The sequence below is a fragment of the Mesitornis unicolor genome, unplaced genomic scaffold (genome assembly GCF_000695765.1).
Source record: "Mesitornis unicolor isolate BGI_N332 unplaced genomic scaffold, ASM69576v1 scaffold44617, whole genome shotgun sequence".
Lineage (NCBI taxonomy): Eukaryota > Metazoa > Chordata > Aves > Mesitornithiformes > Mesitornithidae > Mesitornis > Mesitornis unicolor.
The window spans coordinates 4,478-30,511 of NW_010199246.1; the positions used below are offsets into that span (position 1 = coordinate 4,478).

Consider the following 26,034-nt stretch of genomic DNA (forward strand, 5'->3'; position numbering starts at 1 on the left):
GCGGCGGGCCCGGCCATGTCGCTGTTGCGGGGGTCGCGGCCCCGCGGCGCCGGTAGGAAAGGCCCCAGGAAGTCGGCGGCGGCTAAGCGGGACTGGGACGTAAGTGCTTCCCCTTCCTTGGTGCTGAGCCGGGCGCCGGGCCTGCTCCGGCCTCGGCGGCTCTTCCCGCCCACTTCTCCTCCGGCAGCGAAGCCGCTTCTGCTGGGTAACACACAGGTCGTGTTGTGGCCCTTTACTGGCTGGGGAAGGGCCGGGGGGCCTCCGTGCCCACGGGCATGCCGGCTGTGGGGGAACCTCAGGAGATTGCCGTCTTCTGTGGGGGTTCACGTTTGGAGATACTCAGTTTGTGTGGGGATTTGGGCGGGGAGGGGGTAGCGTGACGGGGAGTTGCGAGTGGGTGGCGCGGACATGACCCCTTCTCACTTCCTTGGTGCTACTGGAGGTTAGGCCTCACAGCTGGCAGCCTGCTCTTTAGGCTGAGGAGTGGAATACTCTACAGTGCCGTAAAAATGCATCGTTGTATAGTTTTATGCTCATTATATTGTAATTTAGAGTTTAGGGTTTTTTTAACGATGCTGGGAAAAAAAATCCAATTCTTCCTCAGTTCTGGCTTTTGATATGTTCTCTGGTTCCTGTTTGCAGAGTACCGTCCATGACTTGACAGTCCACCGTGCAACTCCTGAGGATATTGTAAGTTTAATGGCAATCACCAGTCCTTCTCTGCAGCAGACAGATTAAGCTGGTTTTCTACCATAAGTGTTGACCATACTTATGAGGATATCTTCTGCCAATGTTTAATCTCTCTTTTAAAAGAAGCTTCTGAAAATATTGGTCCTTTAATATTAGTTCTTTGTTTATGATATCGTGCATTCCCAGCTCTGGCAGTTGGTGTTCTTCAGTTTTCTGTTTCCATTGGGAAGCAGTAACCATAGTCCTTATTTTAATAAGCTGCATACCATCATAAGAGCATTAAAACATAAATACATAAAAACTGGAGTAGTTCAAGTTAACTCTCATTTCTGCTGGAAAGACTAAAAGACATGCTTTATTTTAGGAATCTCTAATTCTGAGGGTACTCAGTTTTCATTTTAACAATTTAACATAATGTCATTATACTCATATACTCACATTCATTACAAAATACGTGACTTTCATTTCATTTTCCGTGGCGGCACTGATTACCAGGATGGAATAGGCATTATGAGCTGTCGTTACTTATAAATTTTGATGGGTTTGTCAGGACAGGTGGGCACAATAGCAGAGAAAGACTTAATTCTATAATTGGTTGGCTTGATAGCTTACAGGCACTCTAGCAAGTACCTTTCACATTTAATTTGTTTAATTTGTATTTAAACTGAATATGTATAAAGAGCGTTAGAAGAAGAAAGAGAATATATCTGGTGGTTGACATTAGTGTTAAATCAGGAAAATGCATTATGTCTTTTTATGTATGTTATAGATGGTAGAGTTTGGGTTTTTTCTTCCTTTACAGCTGAGTCAGTGGTGTATGGCAGATGAAAATTGAGAGACTTTCCCCATTCACCTTTGGAGCTGCTTTAAATTTGGCTGGTATTGACTGATGGCATTTTATACCTCTGGATGTTTGTAAGACTGTCATTGGTACTACCATGAAGTTAACTTTAATAGTATTCAGCACACGAATGATAAAGAAGAGCTTGTTAGCATTACCCTGCAAATTTAGATTGTCCCTTGATTTTGAAATGGTTTCTTTTGTGTTTCCATAGCTGCGTCGCCATGAAATGCACAAATCAAAAAACAAAGCACTGGCACAGCTGGAACTGCAAGAGAAAGCACTGAAAAGAAAATGGAAGAAGCAAAACCAACTGGCTGGTGATTCCTTGGAGAAAAGAAAATTGACTCTGATGCGTGAGGTGAGAGCTAAATCTGTACTTTCAGCCTGTGCTCTTGCACACAGGTCAACATTTTCTCCTTTTATTGGATAATTTGACTTCATATATGCGTACACTCTCCCTCCTCTATGTGCTGTGTGCATGCAATGATTGAAATAAGCAGTATAACATATTAACTGATCTATACAGTTTTGTATTTGATTCTTGTTGCCTGGCTATGCCCTCTGTAATTCTGTAGGCCTCTTTGCGTCTGAACAGGAACTGTTTGCAGAGTTAAACTGTGTGTTGTGAAAAGGGTGCATGTTCTTTATGTTCTTACTGCTATCTTGCCTTTTCTTCCCCCTGCTTAGTATTTTTCTTTGATGGAAATGTGAACATTTCTCTTTCTGGGAGAGACACCCTTATCTGCCATTGCTTATTTAAACAGAGAAAATGCAGAGTCATAGGGGCAGAAAGGATGAGGCAAGAAATTGGTAAGGAAGAGCTTGTCTAGAAGGAAAATTGACACAACAAGGATTGAGGAGCTATGGCTGCCAGCAGACAAGCTTGTCATCTGGTGATCAAAAAGTTTGTTCTTTAGGCATTCTCAAGCACTCTGACTGAAAATACTAGTATTGTTTAATTTGGTTTTGAAATTTCCACTGTAGCAGCAAACCTAAGCTTAACTAACAGAGACAATAGCTGTCACTCTCTGAAAAGCGATCTCAGTGGTAAATATCCTTCTGTTTCACTTTGCAAGTGACTCCTTGCCATATGTTATGAGAACTACTCACAAAACCTGGTTGTTAGCTTTCAGACCTTATCATCACTTGGACAAACTGAGAATTGTTCTTTTTGGTAAAGAATGGTGATGAACAGTGTTAACCTAGCAGTTAAAATAGGCACAATTTCGTAGTCATGGAAATGTGCAATGGATTAACCATCACAGACCTCTTTTGCTGTCTTTTGTAAATTTTCAGTCATCTTTCTGTGATCTCTGAGAACATTCAAGCATAGATAGAAACAAATGAAAGTAGTTGGAATTGAAGATTCCTATTGAAGGTTCCTATTTGGCTCGTATTTCTCTGAAATCACAGTGGAATTTTTGTGTTAGGGCTATTGTGCTAATCAAGCCTCAGACTTTGATTTTGACCTTTGTTACTTTTATACTTTTCTGCCAAGTCCATTTTAGTGGACAGTTGAGAAAAGCTGTGGCATTTTATACAAATGTCCCTAATGTAATATCAGACTAAGACTCCCATGCAAAAATAAATTATATATCACAAAGGTGTATTGTATTAGACCACCTGCTCCAAGATTGGGCTTGACTACCTATTGCGTGACTTTGTTATTTCAAAGATTTGAAACTCATGGTTAGGAAATAATCTTCTGTATTTGTTGCTGTTTGTAATGACAATGCACAAATTTTAATTCCTCCCGAGTAGCTTTCCCCTTCATATTTAAGAGGTTGCTTTGTTCAGCATATTCTGTGCCCACTTCTGAATCAGAGAAAAGGTGGGAAGACAAAAGGAGATGATGCCAGGCAAGATGAAACCCATTTGGCTGTTGCTGTTTGAAATACTGGCACCTTCTTGTGTGTAAAGGAAAAAATAAATGGAGGAGAGTCGCCATTTTTGCTTGTGCTTAGCTTAAATCTTGTTAATTGCTAGGTCCTGTTGTTCAGGGTAACTGGGGAGACTCTTCAGTTTGTGTCTCCCAGTAGAGGACAACTGCTGTGGACTGTCTTCTTGTCTCTTATCTTGATGATCTTTTTACCTTTCCTGTGTGACTGTAGCTTCCTAAACCCCTTGAATCCTATTCAACTGCAAAAGACTCAGAGATAAAAACTAGGAAGTTGCTGCTATTAGTGTATTTTTTCTTGTTGGTTGAAGAGAAGAGAACTTATGAAATGGATAAGCAAAATTTTAATATTTTGGCGATTTTTCTGCCTAAAAGTCTGATTGAATTATTAAATTAGTTTGTCTCTAACACAACTGTGAATATGTAGGCACCATACTGGTCCTATAGCAACTTACTTTTAAAATAATGTTAGTGTATTGCACTGAAGGGTGGGTGGTGAATGGATTTTCATAGTGAGAAGGTTATGGCATTAGTGCTATTTAGTATCTGTATTAACAGCCTGAAAGAGGAGGGAAAATTAATTTTAATGAAGTTCGTAAGTTATACTAAGCTGAGATGAGTTACAACACTCGGTGAATTTGTCAAGGGCTTGTAAGTGGGCCTAGAGGGGTTAGAAGCTGCTACCACTTTGTTTTCTGCTGATGACAAGCACATGTGAGCTAATCTACCTCGGGAACAATGCTCTAAAAATGTTCATAATGTCCTCAGCAGGAGGGTGAAGCTTAGGAGCCTGCTCATGCTGAAAGAGATCTAATAGTGAAAACAAATTAATCAGGATCATTTTTGTCTGATTAAACAAGTCATCTTAGCTTTAGTTGCCTTAGGGAACAGAATCATGTTTTGGAACAGGTAAACTTTTTTTTTTCCTTCTGCAGATTTGGCATAATTTTGTTTAAAAACCGGTGTTTTGACATCAAATGGCTAAATGGAAAGACTAGACTTAGTTAGTATCTGATGTGAAAACTGAATAGTGATTTGGAAAAGTAAGTATGTGAAATGATTGAAAGAGGAATATTCACTGATTTGCTCAATTGGTTATGAGGAGAAGTGTACTATCATGCAGTGTAATTCAGGCCCAAAAGACTAGAAAGAAATGGAAAGTAGGTATATGGGGAAACTTATGACATGACACAGAATAGTAAAATAGGAGGGGAAGCAAACCAGGTGAAATGGCACTGCCTAGATTTTTTTGAATGAGGCTGAATATAAGCCAGCAAAGTTATCAATGGACACTGAAAGAAAGTCTGTGGAGATAACAGCGTGTATTGCTGTGCTCTGAAACTGCTGCAAACCAGTCCCTCTTATGATTCCTGGGGGAGCAGAAATTGTCACTCACTTCTTAAATTTTGTGTAGGAGGGCATACGTGAGTCTGTCTTTTCTGTGGGATCTTTTGAACTACCTGGAGTCTCTCTGCCTAAATTTGATTAACAATTAAATGGAGGCTACTTAGGTATCTGGTCCCCTCTCGGGTGTTTAAGAATAACCACCTTCTTCCTAGGTTGAGGGATACAGTTTTTCTAGTTTGCCATTTCCAACTTTGAGTGAAACCATGAGTCCGTGAGGAGTTTTGAATAGTGTTGAGCCACGTCCCCAGCCCGCTCCATTCAGCTCACAGTAGCTGCGTGCCTCTTGCTTTGCACTCCAAGACTCCTCTCCTTAGGAGGCAGCAATCATGGTGGCAGTGATGAGCTACAAGTACTGGGGGAGAGAGACCTTGAATACAGAAGCTGTGCCTTGTGAGAAGTGTGTGGAGATGCCCTAAACATCTTCTGGTGCCAGGTATAGTCAGCTGTGTTTATGTCTGTTGAAACTTTTGTGGCAGAAGATGGCTTAATTTTTAGGCAGGATTTTCAGTAGTCAAGGCTGAATGAAACAAGTCTGCCTGAGTTGGTTTGGATCTAAGCAAATACTGCAGGCTTTGGGTGTATGTCAGATGTAGATAAGTGTTCTTTGAATCGACAACATTGAGATTAAAAGATTTGAGGATGCATACTGATTTTTTTAATTGCCATATACATGTCCTTGTTTTGATGAGTGTGTCATAAACACCCAGCTTCTCATTTGTGTCAGGCTGGAAGGAGAGGAAGGGAGGGAGAGAATTTGTTCTAAAGAGAGAGAATCAGCACTGATGGGGGCTCCAGAAGTAATAACTATTTAATTTTTCAGAAAAACAAGGTGAGTTCTAGTCACTCAGAATGAAGTATGGTTTTTCTGATCCTTCTTAACTAAGTAACAACTTTGCAAACACTGTCTTGTTGGCTGTCTTCTTGCTATCAGTACAGAAGAACATTACAAAAAAAAACCCAAAGCAAAAATTGGTCTGTTCAGTATGAAATATTTCTTTATACACTATACTTTCAGATTCTGTCTGATCAATACCATTTGCAAGATATATTGGGACGATCTGATCAGGTTTTGGCTGTGGCAAAAGACTTGTTCGGGGATGCTCCTCGCACACGAACAGGTAGACCATCTCATTTATATGTGGTAGTACATTTAAGGTTATCTCCTTGCTTTTCATAGATAGTTTTGCTTTGCAAAGTATTTTTTAAACTGCTTTCATCTCATCGTCTAACATAGTACAATTGATCCTGTTCATGATGGATGATATACAGATGAGGATAACACCTCACATGGCAGGAGGGAGTGACCCATGGCCGATTTTCTACTGTATTGGTCCATTGTGGAATTTTGGATCCCTGTGAAACATCTCACGCTCACCATTTCCACAGCCAAGCTACCGGCCTATACACGGCACCAGTTGGAGCCACTGTAGTAATTCTGATTCCCATTGCTACATGGGTTGACTGCTTGCTCTTGGATATTGTTGAAGATTTATCAGCAATTTGTGAACAAGGCTTTTGCTTTTCTTGTCCTGGTTTGTGGGTCCTTAGGCTGCTGGAAGGCAGCTGGCTGTTTGCATGAGAAGTCTTAAATTTAGATACTTTTCTCTGTAAGCTGCCATCCTCTTTAGCTTACAATGATTGTTTCATCCTACATGCTGGTTCTGCACAAGTGTATTTATACAGGTGAGAAAGACAATGGCCTGGTACATAGCCAAGTGTGTTAAGATAACTCTATGATTGGCCTTGGCGGTTGTTTAAAGTGATGGAAATCCCTATGACTCTTCTTGTGCAAAGTATGGGAACTTGCTTTTTTGGTCCAAAGCCCTGTGACACACTACAGACCGAGTCCTCTGTTCTTTCCTGTTTTGTCTGATTTCTCTAGGTTTCCCTAATGTAACTATGGCTCCTGACTGTGACCTAGAGTCATCTCAAGGACCCATTGTACAAAAATGTGATCCTTCCACTCGGCTTTCCATCTCTGGTGAATATGTCATGGATTCCCAGGTAATGTATGTTCTGTTCCATGCATGTCCTGTGGCTTTTTTTGTTTGCACAAAATATCAATATTCAAAGGTAGAGTTTCCAAGCAGACCTAAACCTGTTCTTTTGAGTATTGTATACCATGTTGATAACATATTTAGAAAATGGTGTTAAATGGAGGTGAGTTTGTTTTGTGAGACTCTGGGAATCGTGATTTTTTGATTTCTTAATCTTTCAACAGGAGAAACAAACATCTTTTATTTCATAGAAGCTTTCTCATATTTGTATGCTCTCTCTATAATTCTGAAATTATCAGCAAGAGAACAAAGTAATTGCAGGCTAAGAAAACAACTCTTGTGTCACTTAACTGATTGCTGCACATTGAAATACGCCTCTGATTTTCCAATTATATCTCCATATATGGGGTCATAGCCACTTGGGCACCAATTTATTTCAGCTAAAACACATGTAAATGTACCCCAGTTATCTCCACAACTTTGATTAGTCCTATAATTTTAACTATTTAATGCTTCAGATTCTTTTACAAGTCTTTAGATTTGTTTAAAAATTGTTTAAACTTGTTTAAAATTTCATTGTTCTGTTTTCTTTTCATAACTTGGATTGTACCAGGAATACTCATTGAGGTTTGCAAACAGGTGTGGGACACTGCTGGAAAGCTGCTCATTGGTGAAGACCAGAAAGGCTGTGGGAGCAAAAGTGATGGTGTCATATTCTCAGAGTTCTCTAATCCTGTTTCCTACTGTCTTGCACAAATATCTGCAATTTGAGTTGCAGTACTACTCTGTCGTGTATTTCGATGTGGAATTTGGTTTTTTTAATATGAAGAGTTAACTGTAGCATCTTTGCAAGTTGTATCACTGGATGCATGCTGCAGGATAGGCTTAATTTTTTAAAAGAAAAGCATACTGATAGTTGTCTGCTTAGCTTCTGTGAGATTTTTCTTTTCCTTGTGTGGCTATGAAAATCATAGTTAAAGGCTATGTGGTGAAACCTACCCAGAAGTACAGAAACCTGATAGCTTGAGGAGCCCTAATTCCAAATTTGATTGCTTAAGTTTTTCTTCATAGCATGTATGCTACATAGGATTGTATTTTGTATGTTACATAGGATTGTTGTGGTTGCATTTTACATATAAAATATAAATGTGATTTTGGAGATCTCATTACAAGGTTGTTTAGTTTGTAGTGTCAAACAGCTGAAACTTTAGAAATGCTCTAATTTTGGTTGCCTTGTTTACCTTCTGCCTGGTATGTCTCTGTGTTTGTTTTGGTACAGTCTTTAGAGCTTTTTTTTTTTTTTTTGTTAATCCTGCAGTATGTGTGGTCTGTCTTAATGCAGATCATCCAGATAAAATACTGGATATTCAATTAATTACTTGTTGTGTTAGTTTTGGAGACAATTGTTGGTATCAGTATTTCTTAGGTATTAAAATCCCCCAAAATTCTTTGCACAGAGCTTTGTGGTTTTTTGATTTTTTTTTTGTTTTTAATTTTGTTTTGGTGGTAGAGACTAAAACAAACTTTTTGTATTTTTTGTTTCTTTAAACTGTTTCAGAAAATCAATCTCTAGCATCTTCCTAAAGATGAATTGAAATTGCTCTGAAGTCCCTTTTGTTTTCTTTGTTGTCTCCTAAAAAGGCTCTTAATGAAGTGGAAGAGGAAGCATTATCAATCTGTCAATCAGAAGATGATCACCATGACTCTCTGAATTTTAAGTCCAGCATCAATTCTGACAGGTCAGTACAAATATATCCAGTCAGATTTCCACCTTCTTAACACTGGAAATAGAGGGAGTTAAAAGGGTGTTGCATGGGAATAGTTGTTATTTTTTTCTATTTGCCCCCCACCCCTTCATGACCTCAGAATTCTAGGGAAACCCCTTGTAACATTCGGACTGGGAATGAATGCAAGCAGGGAGCTCACCTGAGCAGTTACAGATATTTTTAAAAGCTCTTTAGACTTTACAGATAGTTTAGAATCATGCTAATATCCTATTGTAATTCACTGTTATGCTTGTTTTGAATGTAGGCTACTTCAGTTATTGAAAGAAGAAAATTCCTTGGTGAATTCTCAGTTGTGGGCTGAAAAGGATATGAGAAAATCTACCTTGTCACAGGAATCAAATGTGCCTTTGACTCCAACAACTGCTTCTCCATCACTGGATCAGTCAGGTTGGATTTGCCAAATCACAGCCTCCCTAGGGTTGTTAGGCTGCTCACAGGATCCTGTCTGGAATTGCTTTTCTAGGTGGGAGTGAGAGACAGAGACATGCTAATTTGGCTCATTAATTTCCAGACTAAAAAGTCAGCATTTCTAATAAAATAACTATAACATATTACTATTAAGAACATACCTGAAATATTTCATGTCTGTTCTTTTGTTTTGTTTTGTGTTTAAATCAGCCCTCAATGCTACCAATGTAGTCAAGAGAATCCATTCAAGACTTCAGAATGAAGATGAACAACAGACTTTAGACTCCACTTATACTGTGAGACAAGTGCTGAACCCTAACTCAAGGAAAGAAAAGCAAATTGCAGCAAAAAGTTTAGTACTCTTAAAAATAACATACGTCTTTTTGACTTAGGCAGTTAATACCATAAGAAAACGTAGGTTGAAAGGAATCTTGGGAAGTCATCACAGGGCCAACTCCAAAGTTTGACTGGGGGGGCGGAGGGGCCTCTTCCAGCCAAGTCTTGAGCGCCTCTAAGGCTGAACATTACGCAGCCCCTTGTGGAGTGTATCTAGAGTGCAAAATCCATAGGAATCTGGGAACCATAAATATGGCATTTTTTATGCTACCCATTACCTTGCTAGCCATGAAGTTCTCTCTTGTGCAGGGCTTTTCTATTTCTGATAGTTTTCTGTTCTATGGTGCATTTCAGTCCCTGTATTCTACACACAGTTGTATGTAGGGACTGACATCAGATACAAACAGTAACATGAAAGGATTGTTGTGAAAGAGTTGCTCACTAAATATGGGACCTGAAAGCAGCTGATATTTTTCACTGGCTGTTCACTGGCAAACTGTTTCCATGCTTTTAACTGAGAAGGAGGAAAGTAAAACATGCATCTAAGATAAAAGCACCAAGCAATCATACTTGAGGTACTAATGTGGTAGCAGAAAATGTGGGTTTTGATTATTTGAAAATACCTGGAATGACTGGGGGTGTTCTTTGATGGTCTATGTCAGCTCAGGGCAAGAGAGGGCCTCTCCTTTGATTTACTTCAAAGAACGATGTAATTTCATTAGTTTTGCAAAGCTTTACATACAAGTCGAAATTCCAATTACACTTTTTCCTTCCCTTCAGTGAAAAGAAAACAAACTGCACAGAACTCTGCAAGGCAGAGGAGAGAGGATTCTCCAGCTAATTCAATCCACATTGACTTTCGGAGGGACAACAAATCCAGCCTAGATGTCCTCAACAGCATGATACATGAAATGGAGCATGAATTGGAGGAGTATGAGCGATGTACAGGTCGTGAGGCTCAAAAAACGGAGAGAAGTGAAGGCGTCACTGGGTTTACCATGTCACTGGTGAACGTGCTCTGTCGTTTGATGCGCTACCTCAAAGAGGTGACAAGATTTTGAATTGCTTCTGTAGAGTGAATGTAAAAGAGTATAAAGTTACTTTATAGGCATAAATTTGGTCTTTCCTGGCTCCCAATCAGTTTACTTTGAAGTCTGATTATCACTGCTTATTTGTATTGCATGCAGTCAGGAATTAAAAGTTTTAGTTTGCTAGGAGCAGGTATCCCTAATGAAAAGGGAGGGGTTGACTTCAGAAAAAGTCTCTCAGTGACTATTAGTAGAAAATACCAATTGAAATGGTTTTAAATTTATTTAAAGATATTCAGAGTTGTAGCAGTGTATTAACTACAGCCCTGTTAAAAAATGCATTTTCTTCCTTTGCCTCCCAAAGGTGATGCTATTGTCACATGAGCAGTGGACCTAAATCCCCAATTTTCTTTGAGTCTGGGCAGCAGAAAAGAGTACCCTAATTGCTTTTCAGGATCTCCTGTGTTTTAGAGGTGTGATGTATTTCGCTTTTTCAGGGGTTCCTTTGAGAAAATGCAGGCAACCATCTGAGGAAGGGCTCCATCTGCTAATTCTGATGTGTTTATGTGACTTTGTAGGCTCTGCTGTTCTAGCTGTGATGGTCCAAAAAGTGGCAGTGGTGCATTCCATTTACGCATTAGAGGTGGAAGGGACTCTTTGGTGTCTCATGCAGGAAGTCTGGCTACTGCACAAGTCTATCTTAAAATAACAGGTGGATAGTAGCTTTTGGTGGCCAAGGTTCTACAGTAAGGTCTTTTGCCTCATACTGAAGTACATCACTTTTCTAATAAACCCTTTTTTCTTAAGGAAAAAAAAAGAGAGAATTAATTAAACCCTCTAGAACTTTTTCTTTCTCTGAGGGAAAACATTAGAAAGCAACTACTTTCTCCTTATTTAGGCAAATTTATCTTCTTCACTAAATTAAGGAAACTAAAGAATAGGCATGAATGGCCCAGGATGCTGACAGGCATCAGCATACTTGGAGTTATTTGATTACTGCATGAAGATTCAGTGATTTACAAAACAGTACCCATGCAGAGAAATGATGCTTGTAGTTACAGCCTGTAAAAGTTGTATAGGCAGAAGAACAAGGATGTATAGGTTTCCCTATAGTGTTCTGGAGTAACAGAGAACGAACTGTAAGCTCTCTGGCATTTCTCAAGCCCTGAAAACTGGATTTTCTCATTAAAGTAGTGAAGTCAATTTGGCAAAAATGGGGAAGAGCTGTTACACCATGATGCTTCCAAATATAAGTCTGTGTTGGTCATAGTAGGTTTTTAACTTTTTCTCCTCTTTAGAGTGAAGTGCAGCTGCATGAGAAAGAAGTGATCAGACAGCAGCATGAGGAGATGTTGAACGAACATAGAGAACTCATTGATGCTCTGACTGCAGAAATACTTCTAGTGAGGGAAGAAAACACTGCTATGCAGGTACTGAGCCCCTATCCCACTCAGAATAGCTCGTTACAACACTGAGTGGTGTTGCAAATGTGTGCTGAGATGCATTGTTATATGTTCAGGAGATTTTAACTATAAACAGTAAGAAAACTAGAAAATTGAATGAGGAGTCTGAAAATGGTCACAGTAGGCATGGTAGGGGGGAAGAATGTTTGGGAAGTCAACATTTTAACTTCCTATATGATATTTAACTTTAAAGCCTGAGAAGATGCTGGTTCCATTAGACTGAGCTTTCCTTCATCAACCTAAATGTTTAAGCACCTATATCTATGCTTCCATACTGTTAGCACTACTGGAGCAATAAGAGTAGACGAGATATAATACTATGTTGGGGTTTTTTTCCAGTTTGCAGTGGAGGTAGATTTGTGCAGTGGTTGCAGTTGTGAATGAAGCAATAAAGCTGCATTGGAAAGGAAGTGAGGTGATGAGTTAGGAAAAGGGAAAAACAAAGAATTTTTTTGAGGCAGGAGAGAAAATAAATGAGAAACATGGAGACACCAGTATATAATACCTCACTGGAATCCCACAATGCAGTGGTATTAAGAGACCAGTTTTCTTCTCAGAGCTGCCTGTGGTATATAATCTAGTTCCTGTTGCTACAATACGGATTTCTGTATCTCTCTTTTGCTTTTCCTTAATCCTGTAGAAGAAGCTTCAGCAATACATGACGGTAACAGATGAACAGCTGACCTCTCTCACACAAGCATTTAAAGGCCTCCCTTTGGTAGAACCTAGAAGAGAACAAAGTCCAAACCAGTTTGGAATTGCAAGCAAAAATCCAGTGAATGGCCAAGGTGTGTGCATGCACATGTGAAGGACGAAATGGGAGTTGTGACTAGTTTATCCCTGTAATGGAAAATTTGGCATTTAATAGATGTCTACTTGAATAAATACCTCTTGCATGAGCATGAATCTCACTTCTGGAAATCCATATGCCATGAGCTTTACTGTGAGCACAAGCAGTTTGATAAAGATTATTTTTTTAAAAATATTATAAATTGTATTCCATCCTTACTGGCATCCTTCTGTCTAGATCAGGACTTCAAGATTAACCTTTTAGCCAAGTCCCTGAGTTTGAGCTTCAAGTGATACATATCATATTGTATTTTTTAAAAAGGGGGTGGGGAATGGAGTAGCCTTCACCCATTAACATGCCTGAAAAAGTCAGGTTTTTTCTGAGGGTTCAAATAATAGAACCAAAAACCCAACTGAATCAGGATCCGACCTTTCTGTTGCTCAGGCAGCCTTACAACATGAGACTGGTTCTTCCATAAGGCACTGGAGGTTGCTGCTGACCAGAGGACAGCTGCTGAGGCCTGCTAACTAACCAGGCAGAAATCTGTTTCTTGATGTTTGTGATGCAGTATCAGAGGTGAATGGCCAGTTGAGGGATATATAAGATAGGCACAGGCTAAGTTAAGCCAGTAGCATTGATGGCCAAACTGACAGAGTTGGGGCTGTTCAACCTGGAGAAGAGAAGGCTCCAGGGGGACCTTATTGCAGCCTTCCAGTTCCTGAAGGGGTCCTACAGGAAAGCTGGGGAGGGACTTCTTACAAGGGCAGGTAGTGATAGAACAAGGGGGAATGGTTTTAAACTGGGTGAGGGTAGATTTAGACTAGATATTAGGAGGAAATTATTTACTGTGAGGGTGGTGAGACACTGGCACAGGTTGCCCAGGGAAGTGGTGGATGCCCCCTCCCTGGAGGTGTCCAAGGTTAGGTTGGACAGGGCTTTGAGCAACCTGGTCTGGTGGGAGGTGTCCCTGCCCATGGCAGAGGGGTTGGACTGGATGAGTGTTAAGGTCCCTTCCAATCTAAACCATTTTCTCATTCTATGATTCACTTTGTACTACTTAGACTTTTTTCATCTTGGAGTTTTCTCCCAACTTTCTTTACCAGCTGGTTACTTAAGTGCATAATTTTTGCTTTCAAGGTCAGTAACTCCTTGTGAATCGCAAGATTCCTTGGAGCTTATTTGTATTCCTTTGTTAAGTGTTGGTTTTGTGGACCTTTTTGTGGTCAAAAAGTTTCTTCCTGACTCTTTCTGTGGAGTTGGCAGGAAGAAGCCACATACCAGATCCCTTTTTTGTGATTTGCCCAGGTTTTGTAAAAGCAAACAGAAAATCCTACCCCAAAATATAAAACCCAATCAGAAAAGCACCCCTCAAAAAAACCCACCAAAAACAACAAACCCAAAACAAACAAACAAAAAAACACCACAAAAAACCTCAACCGAATGAACAAACAAATAAAATTACCAACCTCCAAACCTTCCTATACAACAGTTGGGATCTAGAGTTTCCATTTTTTTTTCCTTATTGGTCTCTTTTCTCAGGAAGAGGCATCCTTTTGAGAGGAAAGGTTCATAAAGTTACAAAAATATTTCTTCCTCTTTGTCTGTCAGAAGATCCCTTGTACCCTTAAGGTACTGGATGTGAAACGTTTGAGATAGCTAATTTTAGCACAAAAACCACGTGTAAGTTAACATAAGACTTCTCTGGAGAGACGAGAGTGGCTGAGAGGGGTGTGGGAAGCATATCATAGTGACAATATGTGAGGGAGAATACTTTGGAAATTTGTACTCTGTACAATGAAAAAGCGCAGGAAGGTGTTTTTCATTTCTTGCCACAGTCATTGAATAGTGGGTGGCAGGTTTTAAGTTCAATCTTGGAACATCAGTAGCGTGAACCACAAGTAGTATCGTATGCAAACAGCCTCTTCTGTCTCATTGCCTTTGAAGGGTGCTTTTTGTCTCTTGCATTTTGGGATTAGGTATGTTCTGCTTAATTTTCCACTAACTTCTCTTCTGGGAACAAATGTTTTGAACAAAATTGTGAAGAGAGGATTCAGAGATGGCACTGATGGAGCAGTGGCTGTGAGCATATTAAAATTACTGTGGTCTCACAGATAGCTACAACTTTGATTTCATGCTATTAATTTTGTGCCTCCCTGGTATCTTCAAAACAGGTAGCAATGTAGACACAAGGTAGTTGTTAATACAGAAGAGCTAGTTAAATACAGAAGAATAACTTTTTTTTTTACTGAAGAGGTGTCTGATTTGAATTAAGTCATGAAAAGATCATCAGAGAGCTCAAAAAAGCTTTGAATTGTTTTCCAGTCCACTATTGTTGCCATCAAATTTATCATACAGGTTTATTAGGACAACGCATAGGTCTGCTTTTCTCAAGAGAATATTAACCAAATGCAGCTCACTGAAATACCTATTCCTTGCAAGTCATGTGTCTGTAAGATCTCTTATTACTATCGTGAAACTGGGGGGCTCCCTGTAAGAGCTCTTCTTGCTCTTAAGGCCAGTGAAAACTTCTGTTATACTCTGGTGAAAGAGTTCTGTACCTGGGGATCAGAAGGAAGTTAGCAGTGTGTGGGAAACACTCTAGTCTGTCTTTTCAGATACCTAAATGTAAGAATGTTTCTTATTGCACTAAAACTGTTTTACCTTTTTTTTTTATTCTATCTCTGCTTTGTCTCTTTCTTTAGAAAAACCTGATTTGAGCTATTTTGAGCCTAGAGCTGATGCAGGCAATAGGGAAGGTATGCGGAAATTCCCACAGGAAGAACTTCCTTTCCAATTTCTCCAGAGGTCAGGTGCTTCAGGTGGTGCAGGAGCTGGTAGAAGTTTGCCACCTCACATCTTCCAGCCAGCGGTTCTGTTGTCACCCCCCCGGCAGAAGAACAGTCAGGAATTGTCTCCCCTCCAGAACGGTGAGATCTCTCTGGCTGTAGTAGACTTGAGAGTCTGTGTAGTGTGTTACTGTTTCCATCTCTCACTACCTTTGGAGATGCATTTTTGATGGAAAATTTTTAATCTGTGTGTTTGGACACATTGTTCCTATAGCTGGAATATCCTACTTCTGCACCCAGATATGCATTTCTTTTCTTTCTATGCCTCTTGATAGATTTCCCTTACTTTCTGACCCCTGCAGTTCTCCATCTGCTGTCTGCAGTCCTGTCAGTGGCAGTCCAGAGTGGCATTTTTATCTTGTACTGGTTTAGATTGTCACTTCTGTATGATCTGCTGTGGCTACCTGTCTATGATGTAAGGCCCATCATCTCATATTTCCATCTGCTGATGTTGTAATCCAGCCTCCATCACCTTTAATAGTGAGACCACTGAAGACTGGAAATTTAGTGCTTCTGCAGCATGTGCTGCAGACAAACCAGGGTGTCTGTAGGCAGCATACTCTTGCTTTCAGCCAATCTTCCCAGCAGAGGTTTTTCTAAAAGCTTTGGGAGCAGGTTTCCATTGGGTCTCATTTAATACACAGGAAGTGACTGAGGAAGTTTTGGGTGAAATTAGTATGGTGCAGATAACCAGATTAACTCAGTCTTGTGTCAGTATCCATAGGCTTCAGGAGTTTTATAGGTCAGTAGCTCAATTCTGCTTGTTGGGAGGAAGAAAGTTCGTCAGGGGTGATTAGGGCAAGTATTTCTCATTTAAACTTAATCAAGTGAGCAGGAGGGAGGACTCTCTGTGACTCTCAAAGTTAACTGTTTCCTCCTGTAGCTGTAACAACCATGTGCATCTTAACGAATGTGCTATGCCCCTGTAACCCTCTGTTGTTGGGAGGCAGATAATTGCATCTATGGCTAGCCTGATGGTTGCTGACAGGAAACGGCACAGTAGTGGGGTTTTGTGCTGCCTTCCTCCTTTTTCTTTCCCTCCCCTTTCAGCTGTGTTGCTTTCTAAGTCTTTTCCAAGTCAGAAAGTTAAACCAAAATTCCCTTTGATTTAAAGAGTTGTCAGGGCAATTCAAAATCCTATCTAGTTCAAGCTTTTGGTGGTCACCTATGCTGCAAGGAATACATAATAAATCAGGTGAAAGTGAACTGAAGATAGTTTTCTGTAAAGAACAACATCTGACTTCAGTCCCGTTGAGAACTGTCAGATGTTGTCTGTCATCTGAAACACGAATCTAAAACTGTATTCCTAGACTTAGCTATAGTTTAGTTGTGTGAAAAATGTATTGTTACTCTTTTAAGACTGTTAAGGATGCTAAATGGCTCAACAAATGTTAAACTTCTTGAATGTTTCTTTATGGAAAAATATAAAACAGATTTATGTGTACATTTTTAAATGTCATACTCTGCTCAAGACGCAAAAGCTAAAGCTTGGGAAGAAATGGGCTATTTGGTATATAAAGTGTAGGAAATCTGGTTTTGGTCTCAAAATCTAATATGTGCTTAACTTGTAGCAGCTGACAGTGCTGTAACATATTGTCATGTGTGGTGTTACCTCTTTGCTAATGATGACCACAAAAAATACCTAACTACTTCTGTTGGTCAGAGTGCTTCCTCGTCCTTAGGGGCTGAGTAAATAGCTAGCTTATTATTATACCAAAGTGCTTTGTTTTATTTTATTCTAAAAGTTTTGTTACCAACCCAGTATAAATATCAGCGTTAAAACACAAACTTACAGTTTATTAGGTAAGGTAACTGGATATTGGAAGATGAAGGACTAAGGAGTAGTGATCTGTCAGCTAAGAAATTAAAACCAATTTATCTTCTTCTCTCTGAATTCTCTCTTAATTTCTAATTAAATCATATAAATGTAAAACTGTTTGCAATAGGAAATACTAAACTTGGTGAGTTCTTGCAGCAGGATCTTCCGTAGAGGGATTTTGATCAGTAACACAACACCATTCAGGCTAGATGTTTACAATTCAAGTTCTTGTTTGATTATCACTAGTCTGATGCAATAAAGTCACTGGTAGTACACTTGATGAGGACCACTTCTCTTTCCTTACTGCTCCTTTTTTTCTTGTTTTTAGCATTTACAGATATTCCTCAGTCTCCTGAAAACAGCGAAAGAGAAGGATGCAAAGAAAGGAGCTCACCTTCCTCCTTGCGAACACAGAGCACAAATGAGGAAAACTGTCTCATCTCTCAAAGGCAACCAGTTCCTCCTGCAGACAAAGACTTGGAGAGTTCCCACAAGAAAATCAGTCTGTCTTGCGCAGGTGACACTAGAAAAAAAAGCACAGCTGAAGAGTTATTTCAGAACGGTGACCTGCTGGGACAGATAGCTGAGCTCACTCGACAGAACTCTCTCATTAAAGCTCAACTGAGCAAATTCAGAGGCTTCTCTGAAGACACGAGTGACTGCCCACATCAGCTGGACCCAATACAAAACGCAAATCCTACTCCAGACTCTTCACAAGGACAGGTGAGAATTTAACAGCAAAAGAAGCCTGAATCCCCATCCTGCTTTCCTGTAACTTGCTGATGCTTTAAGACTGCTTCTTCCCTGTTGTCAGTCCTACTCCAGGAAAAGAGTAGCAAAGCAAATATTCTTTTCATTCATTTGCTTGGAGACTTTGATTTTTATCATTCCCTAAGGAGCTCAACAGAGGTTTCTTATATTGGGCCTATGCTGTATATGAGTGCTGAAATGTGTGCAGCACATTTGTAAGCTTAGGATAAGGTTATGCTACAAAGAAAGGTGTGATTGCGACATGATCAGGTATACTTCTTGCAGCTTGAATAATACTAACAGTGAAGGCACAGCACCAACTCACAGTGTCTTGACAAACTTGTAAAATACATATTTAAATCCATGCCATACGTCTCTTCTGCCACTGTGACCCAAAATCCCATGAGATTAAAGTTGGTGTAAGTACATCTCCAACAAATATTTAATTATAGTGTACGTACTAGTTGGATCTGTCTTGTCTGTCCTGTTGTGGGGTGAAAACCCCAAAATCTTTGAGGAAGAGAGAACTTTAATGCTTCAGTTTGTATAGAAAACCTGTAGTCTGCAACTAAGCAGCTACTCGGTGGCACCCCAGTAAGTGGACTTAACATCACAGGAAAAAATGCCTAATCCCTGCCTTTGCTACTGTCTTCTGTTCAATCGCGGTGGCTGAATTACTGTTTGATTAAGGATCGTGAAGATTTAAAATTTCCTCATGTAAATGTAGGCTGAGAGTGTTGTCGCTTTCCACACTGTATTATGTCGTGTAATGTTTAGTCACTTAGTTGTACAAGGTGATGCAAACTTTTTTAAGTGGAAGCAGTTACTGGAGGAGGGAGGGAAAGGGATCAGAGAGGATGAAAACCTGGTTTAAAGGTGAGTTCCAGGATACTTCTGCTAGAAATCTGCTTTTGCTTCCCCATACCATCCTGAATATGTGTATCTCTAATGAAATATTTTCTTTCTTATGGTTAATTGCTGGTGGTTGGGGTTTTTTTTTGTTTTGTTTTGGTTTAGTTTTTGTTTTTTAAATGATACAGACAATAGCTGTTTTTTCCTATTTTTAGGAAGACCAGTCTGAAGTATTGTTGTGTTTGGTCAATTAAGAACCTAGATACAGGACAGTGAAAGGGACAAAATCAGATTTTCCACAGGAGGTGCTATATAATTTTGTTTACTTTCAGTCTGAAAATTAGATGCATAGAAGTATTTGAAATATATTGCATGCCCTCCCTGAAGGTGCATACTGTAAGTTTCTAATTGGAAGTCATTACCCAATTATCCAAATAGACTCATCTCCTCGTAACGAAGAGCTTGGAGGAAAGAATAGCAGAGCTGAATCGACAGAGTACAGAAGCACGTGATAAACTGTTGCAGCTAATAGACCAGCAGAAATTAGCTACTGCTGATATGGTCCCTCCAGTGGTATCTCCTGTTCTGCCCCCATCCCTAAATTATACTGGTAAGTACACAGCTTCAGGAGAAATCTGATTGGATCAGCAGTTGCGGTCAGCAGTACACTTGCTGTTAAATACTGTGTGTTACAAACACTCTTCACTTCAGAAAGCTGAAAATATATCTGCTAAACTTCTCCTAATTTCTTAGTAATTATTCTGCTGCTTCATGGTAAATCTGTTCTTTGCTATGTCCTTGCTGCAGAACAATTCTGCTACATAGTCACAGATGGGCAGAGCTAGGCTTTTTAATCAGTCCTGTCTGCTGGAGAATCTCTTATGAAAATACTAAGTATTTACATCTGGCTTCTAAAAATCACTGCAGAGTGGTTATCTAATTCTCAACCACCTTTTAGTTTTTGCTCTTTGAGTGCTCTTTCCATCAGACAATCTTGCTGAGGTACTGCCACTGCTAATAGAAATAACTGGGGCTTCCAGTCATCTGAAGAGGTAGATTAGCAAAGGGAATACTCTTGCTGATTCAAGATTGATAATTAGCTGCCGTGTGTAACTATAGACAAAAATACTTTCCAGCAAGTGAGGGCTGCTTTATCTCTTCACGATGTCATTGTAGTTACAGGCAGAACTGTGCATGAGCACGTACGCCTGCTCTGTCGAGGACACCTCCCTTTTTTCCCCTTCCTAAAACACAGAGGATGTAAAAAGGGAAGGACTTGAGGGGGAGAGGAAGGAGGGGAAAGAAAGACCACATCTGTGTGCATATGCTTGTGGGTGCGTGTGGGATTGTAACTTTGAACACTGCTATGGCTGTTGTAAAGTAAATCCAGCATGAAAAGTAACATCTTAAAGGAACAAAATAGAGAAATCTGAAGTCTCTAAGCCTCTGATTGCCAAAAAAACCTCAAAAGGTTCATCCATAGAAGACTTACTCTGTATCTGTGCAAGTTGTTCGTAGTTGCTCTTGGTATCTGCTTTCAATATCTGTAATTTTCAGAGTGGGTATGGGGGTTGATGTTTAGTCTGATCTTTTATGTCTGATCTGTGTCTTCTGTGCAATTGTGAGGAGTTATGTGATGCCCCTCAAAAAATGGGAAAATGAAATGAATGTTGTGCAATGTTGCTGTGTTTTCATGAGATTCAAGCTATTATTTATTGCCTAGAAAATGCAAGGAGGACAGTTGAAGTGTCCATTCCCATGGCAGTTGCTGTGGACAGCCCCAAAGAAGATAGTGTTTCCCCTGCCAGCATGACCAGTATAAGAAGGTATAAGTTAACCCTTTACAGTTTAATTTTTGTAGTGTCTTGATCCATGCAGTAGAACTTGAACACAGTAGAAAAGTTGCCATGTTTTTCTTTGGCTTCACTGAATTTCCTTGACTTCACCACATTCAACTCTATGGAAATGGGACAAAGGCCTGATAGCTTTTTCACAACTTCCACTGTTTGTATTTAAAATACCTGCAAATGTGACGTAGGACAGATGACATGGGTTGTTGAAGACTATTGATGGGGGGTCCTAGCTCAGGATCTGAGACATCATTCTAGAAGTCACTTCCATTTTTCATGTTTTCAATCTCATTTTGAATGTCTACAGGTCTGTAGGTGACTCTGGCAAACCTTGTTCACCTCTAAGTTCCACATCAGAAAGTGTGAAATTAACTTCTGTCAGCCAAAGGCCAAAGGTAAGACTGAAAAATTTTCAGCCAGAAAGTTTGATTGCTGTGTTATAAAAGGAAAAAGCAAAACAGATAAAGAAGGGGAGATAGCTCTGTCCTGCCTTAAATCTACCAAGGCTAATAGTAACTGATTCATGGCAGTTTGGATTCTGAACAAGTGGTATGGAGAGATGACAGTTGGTAAGGGAAGACCTGAGCGTTAGCGACACTAGTTGTTTGCAGCCACAGAGCTGCTATTTACAAGTGAGTAATCCTGTAACTACATTTTCTGCCTGTGACATCTTCATGTGTTAGAACTGGGAACCCCTGGCAGTCTTTCATCGGTGGCTGCAGAGAATTTCAAGTAATCGTTATGATGTACTGGTAGAGCCACTTATAAGAGGCAAGCAAGCTCTTACCCAGCTGCTACACAAGTCAGTTGCTGAAGGATAAATAAATCCAAATGCAAAGAAAAATCTGCAATCTAAGCTTCTCATTCCTGATGTGCAAAGAGAAGAATAGACTACAGCAAGATGCTTTCATGGGCAGCTCCAGGCAGTAGTACGGTCTGGTAAACCAGTCATAGATCTATTCATGTGCTTGAAAGCAACCATGAGGAGCTACTAATACTGTCTTTCCTGATGTCCAAAGGAACCTAAACTAGCACTGATAGAGAAGAATGGTTCAAGACTTCCTATTCTGACAGCAAAGTACACATCTCCGGGGGAAAATTTGGAATACTTAATTGCTGTGTATCAGTTGACTGATACGTAGCAATCCAGCACAAGCCAGCATTAACTGGCAAGTCTGTGGGAAATTTATGGTATATGAATTTAAACTGGTTTCTTCTTTTGCAGATGGAAAAGCAAAAAGAAGAAGGCTGGTTTGCATTGTCAATGCACATTATGTAGAGGAACCTGCACTCAAGTCCTGTATTTTTCTACGTTTTTTAGTGAACCACTATTAGATCACAGTAGCCCCTCTTTCCAGATGTACAGTTGAACTCTGAAGTGCTTTCACGTCGGTGCTATTTGTATAAAAAGGTCCACATGCTTATTAATTTGTGCCACAGTGAGCACTACATGAAGCCCTGGGAATGAGTTTCTGAACTGGACGCGCTGCTGTGACATTACGCCTTTTCACCAAATAAATCTTTCCCAAGTTTGTAAACTCAAGCTGCTGCAGCAATACAAATGAGCATCTGATATATATGTTAGATATGCTGAAGACAGAAGGTTTTAGGAAATGCCTGTGAAACTTCCTGAAGCACGTATTGGCACAAGACACAGGAATGAAAAAAGCAAGAAAAACCAAGATGAGGGAGCGCACCTGTGCTCAAAGGCAACCTGGGGATTAGGAAGCCAGTCTGCTCCTGCTGGATAAGAATTTGCATCAGAAATTGGTTTTTGTGTCATTTACAGCTGCTCCCAAAAGTTGTTTCCTGTGCAGTGAACATATATCAGGGATTACATCTGGACTTGAGGATTGCTTTTTAAAAATATCATTTAATATTTTTATAGTAAATATAAAGTTGAAAGCAGAGTATCTATTTGCTATGTACAAAAGTATGCTTTGATACAATAGAAAACTGACATGAGTACAATTGTATTACGCTGTTTTGTGTGTATATAATACTCTCATGACCATGTTTTTATATTGTTTTTATTTGACTTTTTAAAGTAGCCATCATTTTATTATCAACAATAAAAGCTAGGACTGTGAGGAAATACTTACCTGTCTCTTCCTTACATTGTAGTAAACCTGGGCAAAACCCCCTATAATGGAGATTAAAAAATAAATAAAATCTGCAGGTCTGGGGAAGAAAATATCTGCAAGTCTCAAAAGCAGATTTTAAGTAAGGTTCTTTTAATATTTAGATTTCCCCCTGAAAATAGTGATGGAGTGGGACACTGAAAGGCACCGCCCATATCCTTTCAATCAGTTTAGTTTTAAGAGAACAAAGAAGATACTTCTCTTTTATTTCCTTTTAGGTTTTTGTACCTTTTATTTTTTTTTTAATGGGGGGTTTTCTTTTAAACAGATTTAGAAAATCTGAAACATGATGTTCAAAAGAGGACCTGTTCAAATATTCATTGACACTTCTGCAGCTTATTTTTCCAGTGTTAACTTTGGGGAGTGAAGAAGGCTTATACTCCTGTATCTTAGGAAGTAACAGTTAAAATTGCTTGGAAGAAGTCCCCTCAACTCATGCAGCAGCAGAAATGCCAGGGTTGGTCACCCTCCCATGAACTCCACAGCTTTTGAGTGGGTGTGGGCAGCCTTCTGCAGCTCAGGCTGGGGTCACACAGTGTTTCATGGCTAAAAACGAGCTGCAGCTGAGATGTGGTGGAGGTGTGTTTGCTGGCATTCCCTAAGCTAGGGTAAAGCTTAAAAGGCAGTTGCTGAGAAAAGTGTGTTACTGGGGTCTTCTGGTTGGTTGGTTTGGTTTGGTGTGGTTGTTTTCTGTGTTCTACACCAAGCAACAAGCTGCAGCTGTCACTAGCAGTAGCACATCTGATTTTTCGTATCAGATGAAGGAGAAAGTTTTAAGGCTTCATTTGATCTTTAATTTTTCAGTTGTGTTAAATCCTAGAAAGGCTGGTGTTACCTAGTCCCAGTGCTTTATCAGCGCAGCTTGTTTTATTGCCAATGACTTTCTGATTTGCAAGATAAACACTTTACTGCCTTGCTTCCTTTTTTCCCAGGCCTTTCACATTCTTCCTTTGTGTCTTAAATGTCAGCAGAAGGACATCTGGCCACAGACCAGGCAAAGCACAATAGTAAAGAGCTGGTACAGAGAGAACTGCAGCCTTTGTTTTCTCTTGTCCTCCTCTTTCATCAGGTGTATCATGTAGGAATTTGTTTCCCTTGGAAGGTTTCCTATACATATTTTGATTACAAAGTTCTAAACTAAAAACTTCATTGCAAATAGTTGTTCCATTTTATAGGTCCTCTATAGGTTCAGAATACTGGAATATTTTATTACTGGGAGATGCTTAATCAGGTTAGTGCGTTAATAAAAATTGGCTGCTTTATTTATCTTAACTTTTTTCAGTACTTTTTCTGAGGCTCAAATTTTTGTATAGTGCAATGAATTTAAATGCTTGAGGTTAATTAAGCCCCATGGTACCCGAGTGATGTTTTTATCTGCAAGCTGGAAAACCTCTGCTGTTCCATGCATGGCACCTCACTGACTTCCCTAAGGTGTTGTATTACAAAATACATTCACTCCATTTTGCTCTGTTATTTTACTGGTAATTCTTAGGGCAGACCAAGGGGTGTCTGTTCAGGGCAGCACATACAGCTTTATGAGTGGCTGTTCTCCTTAAGCAGGATGAAATTGAAGGCACAAGTGTGGCTGCCCATTCTGCAGGGCCTTTCTGGGTCTGCAAAACCCTAGATGTAGAATGAGATGCAGAAAGGGGGAAAAAAAAAACAAACCCAAAACTGGCACCTTAGAGAAAACAAGGATGCACAGGTTGGCTGGGAGGCATGTAGCTGCTGTTCTGGGATTGCAGTTGTGTGCCAGAACACTTCTCTCTGGGAAGAAGCAAGGGAATAATTTTTCAGATGTTAAAGATGGCCCTTTGCATGATGCATGTTTAGCATTTTACATGGTGTTTGTTATCTAAAGAGCCTGAGAGATCCACTAAGGCTTTCTTATAATTTTTTTTTTACCTATGGAAACTGAGGCACAGAGCAAGCTGTTGAAAATCCCACGTTTCCTAGTCCCAGCACAACACTGCTTCACCCATGGGTGAATATATATTTTCATTGTATTTCAGTTCTTGGACATCTAAGTAAATACATTGCCTCAGAAGCATTTCTTCGGAGGACAGAAAACACAGGTGATTCTCACCCTTTTCTTCAAACACACCAGTTCTCTGGGCAAGAAGTAAGAAGGCACGGGGCAGGCAGGAGAAGGCAGTGACTCCAGATTACAGCCAAGCAGCTTTTAACTCGCTGTAGCCTCTGTTTGCTGCAGAGAAGCGGAGCTCCAGCTCCGGGTGGAGTGGAGCTGAACTGAAGAGCTGCCAGGGTTTGAGGCTGCTCCCTTGCCCCAGGCTGCAGAGTGCGGTTACTTCATCATTAATAACAATTAGTCACAAGCTCAGGCCTAGCCTCGTCTTCTTGAGAACTGCTGGGTGCAACTGAGACAGCACTGAAGAGGAAAAGGGCGAGTGCCTCTTTTCAGCGCAGTGAGCTTGCTGGGCATAGTTTCAGCAGAAGCTTAAAAAGAGCAGTAAGACCCTTGCCTCTGTGAGTGCCTGCCTGTGCCTTCTCTGTACTCCCCTGCACAACACCTGAGTGAGCTTCTGAGGTAGGAATAAGGAGTCAGGTGCTTAGGAAGAGCCATTCTGGAGTACAGAGGTGATCCAAGGCAGCCTAAATTCTTGCTGAGACAGCTGAGTAAAAACCTTAATATCCACCTGATATTAAACTGAACAGGAGCGGGTGCAGTGTGTTAGGCACAGGAAAGGAGCTGGGTCAATGAGGGAAGAGGAGCCTGGTGCAAGTCAACTAAACGAAGAAGCAGGAGAGCTGTGCTGAATGCAGATGCCTACTTGCCAGCTCAAGCTTTCCTGCCCAAGAAAAAGTGTGATGAGCAGCTTGACCTGCTCTGCACAGCTGCGGCTGGCCTGTACCTGCCTGAAATTAAATGCTGACTCCCATTAGGTTGACATCTGCTCTTGCAGGAAGCTAGTCCTCCTGCAAATGGCTGCAGTTTCCTTCTGGTAGTCAGATTTTAATTGTATATACACACACACATATATATATTTGTGTGCTAAAAACTCACGACAAACCTCACCTAAGTGAGTTCCCTGCTCTCATTGCCCTGTAGTGAGGCCTGATTTTTGTTTCTAGTGTTTCAATCCACAGTCCAGCAAGAATAGCTTCTGA

At 40.2% G+C, this 26,034-nt stretch overlaps 1 protein-coding gene across 1 annotated transcript; it reads left to right on the forward strand.

Moving 5' to 3' along the window:
• Positions 1-15: 15 nt before the first annotated feature.
• SPICE1 (spindle and centriole associated protein 1) lies at positions 16-22,043 on the forward strand. The gene is made up of 16 exons (XM_010189396.1): positions 16-99; positions 643-690; positions 1,746-1,892; positions 5,854-5,976; positions 8,477-8,574; positions 8,867-9,009; positions 9,241-9,381; positions 10,147-10,412; positions 11,693-11,824; positions 12,498-12,645; positions 15,350-15,574; positions 17,641-18,035; positions 19,353-19,524; positions 20,638-20,740; positions 21,072-21,159; positions 21,990-22,043. Exons 1-16 carry the CDS (start codon positions 16-18, stop codon positions 22,041-22,043), a joined length of 2,367 nt encoding a protein of 788 aa, XP_010187698.1.
• Positions 22,044-26,034: the final 3,991 nt, after the last annotated feature.

Coding starts and splice junctions, on each gene's coding strand:
- SPICE1 (XM_010189396.1), top strand. CDS start 16: ATGTCGCTGTTGCGGGGGTCGCGGCCCCGCGGCGCCGGTAGGAAAGGC. Junction 691..1,745: donor GTGCAACTCCTGAGGATATT/GTAAGTTTAATG, acceptor GTGTTTCCATAG/CTGCGTCGCCATGAAATGCA. Junction 1,893..5,853: donor AATTGACTCTGATGCGTGAG/GTGAGAGCTAAA, acceptor CTATACTTTCAG/ATTCTGTCTGATCAATACCA.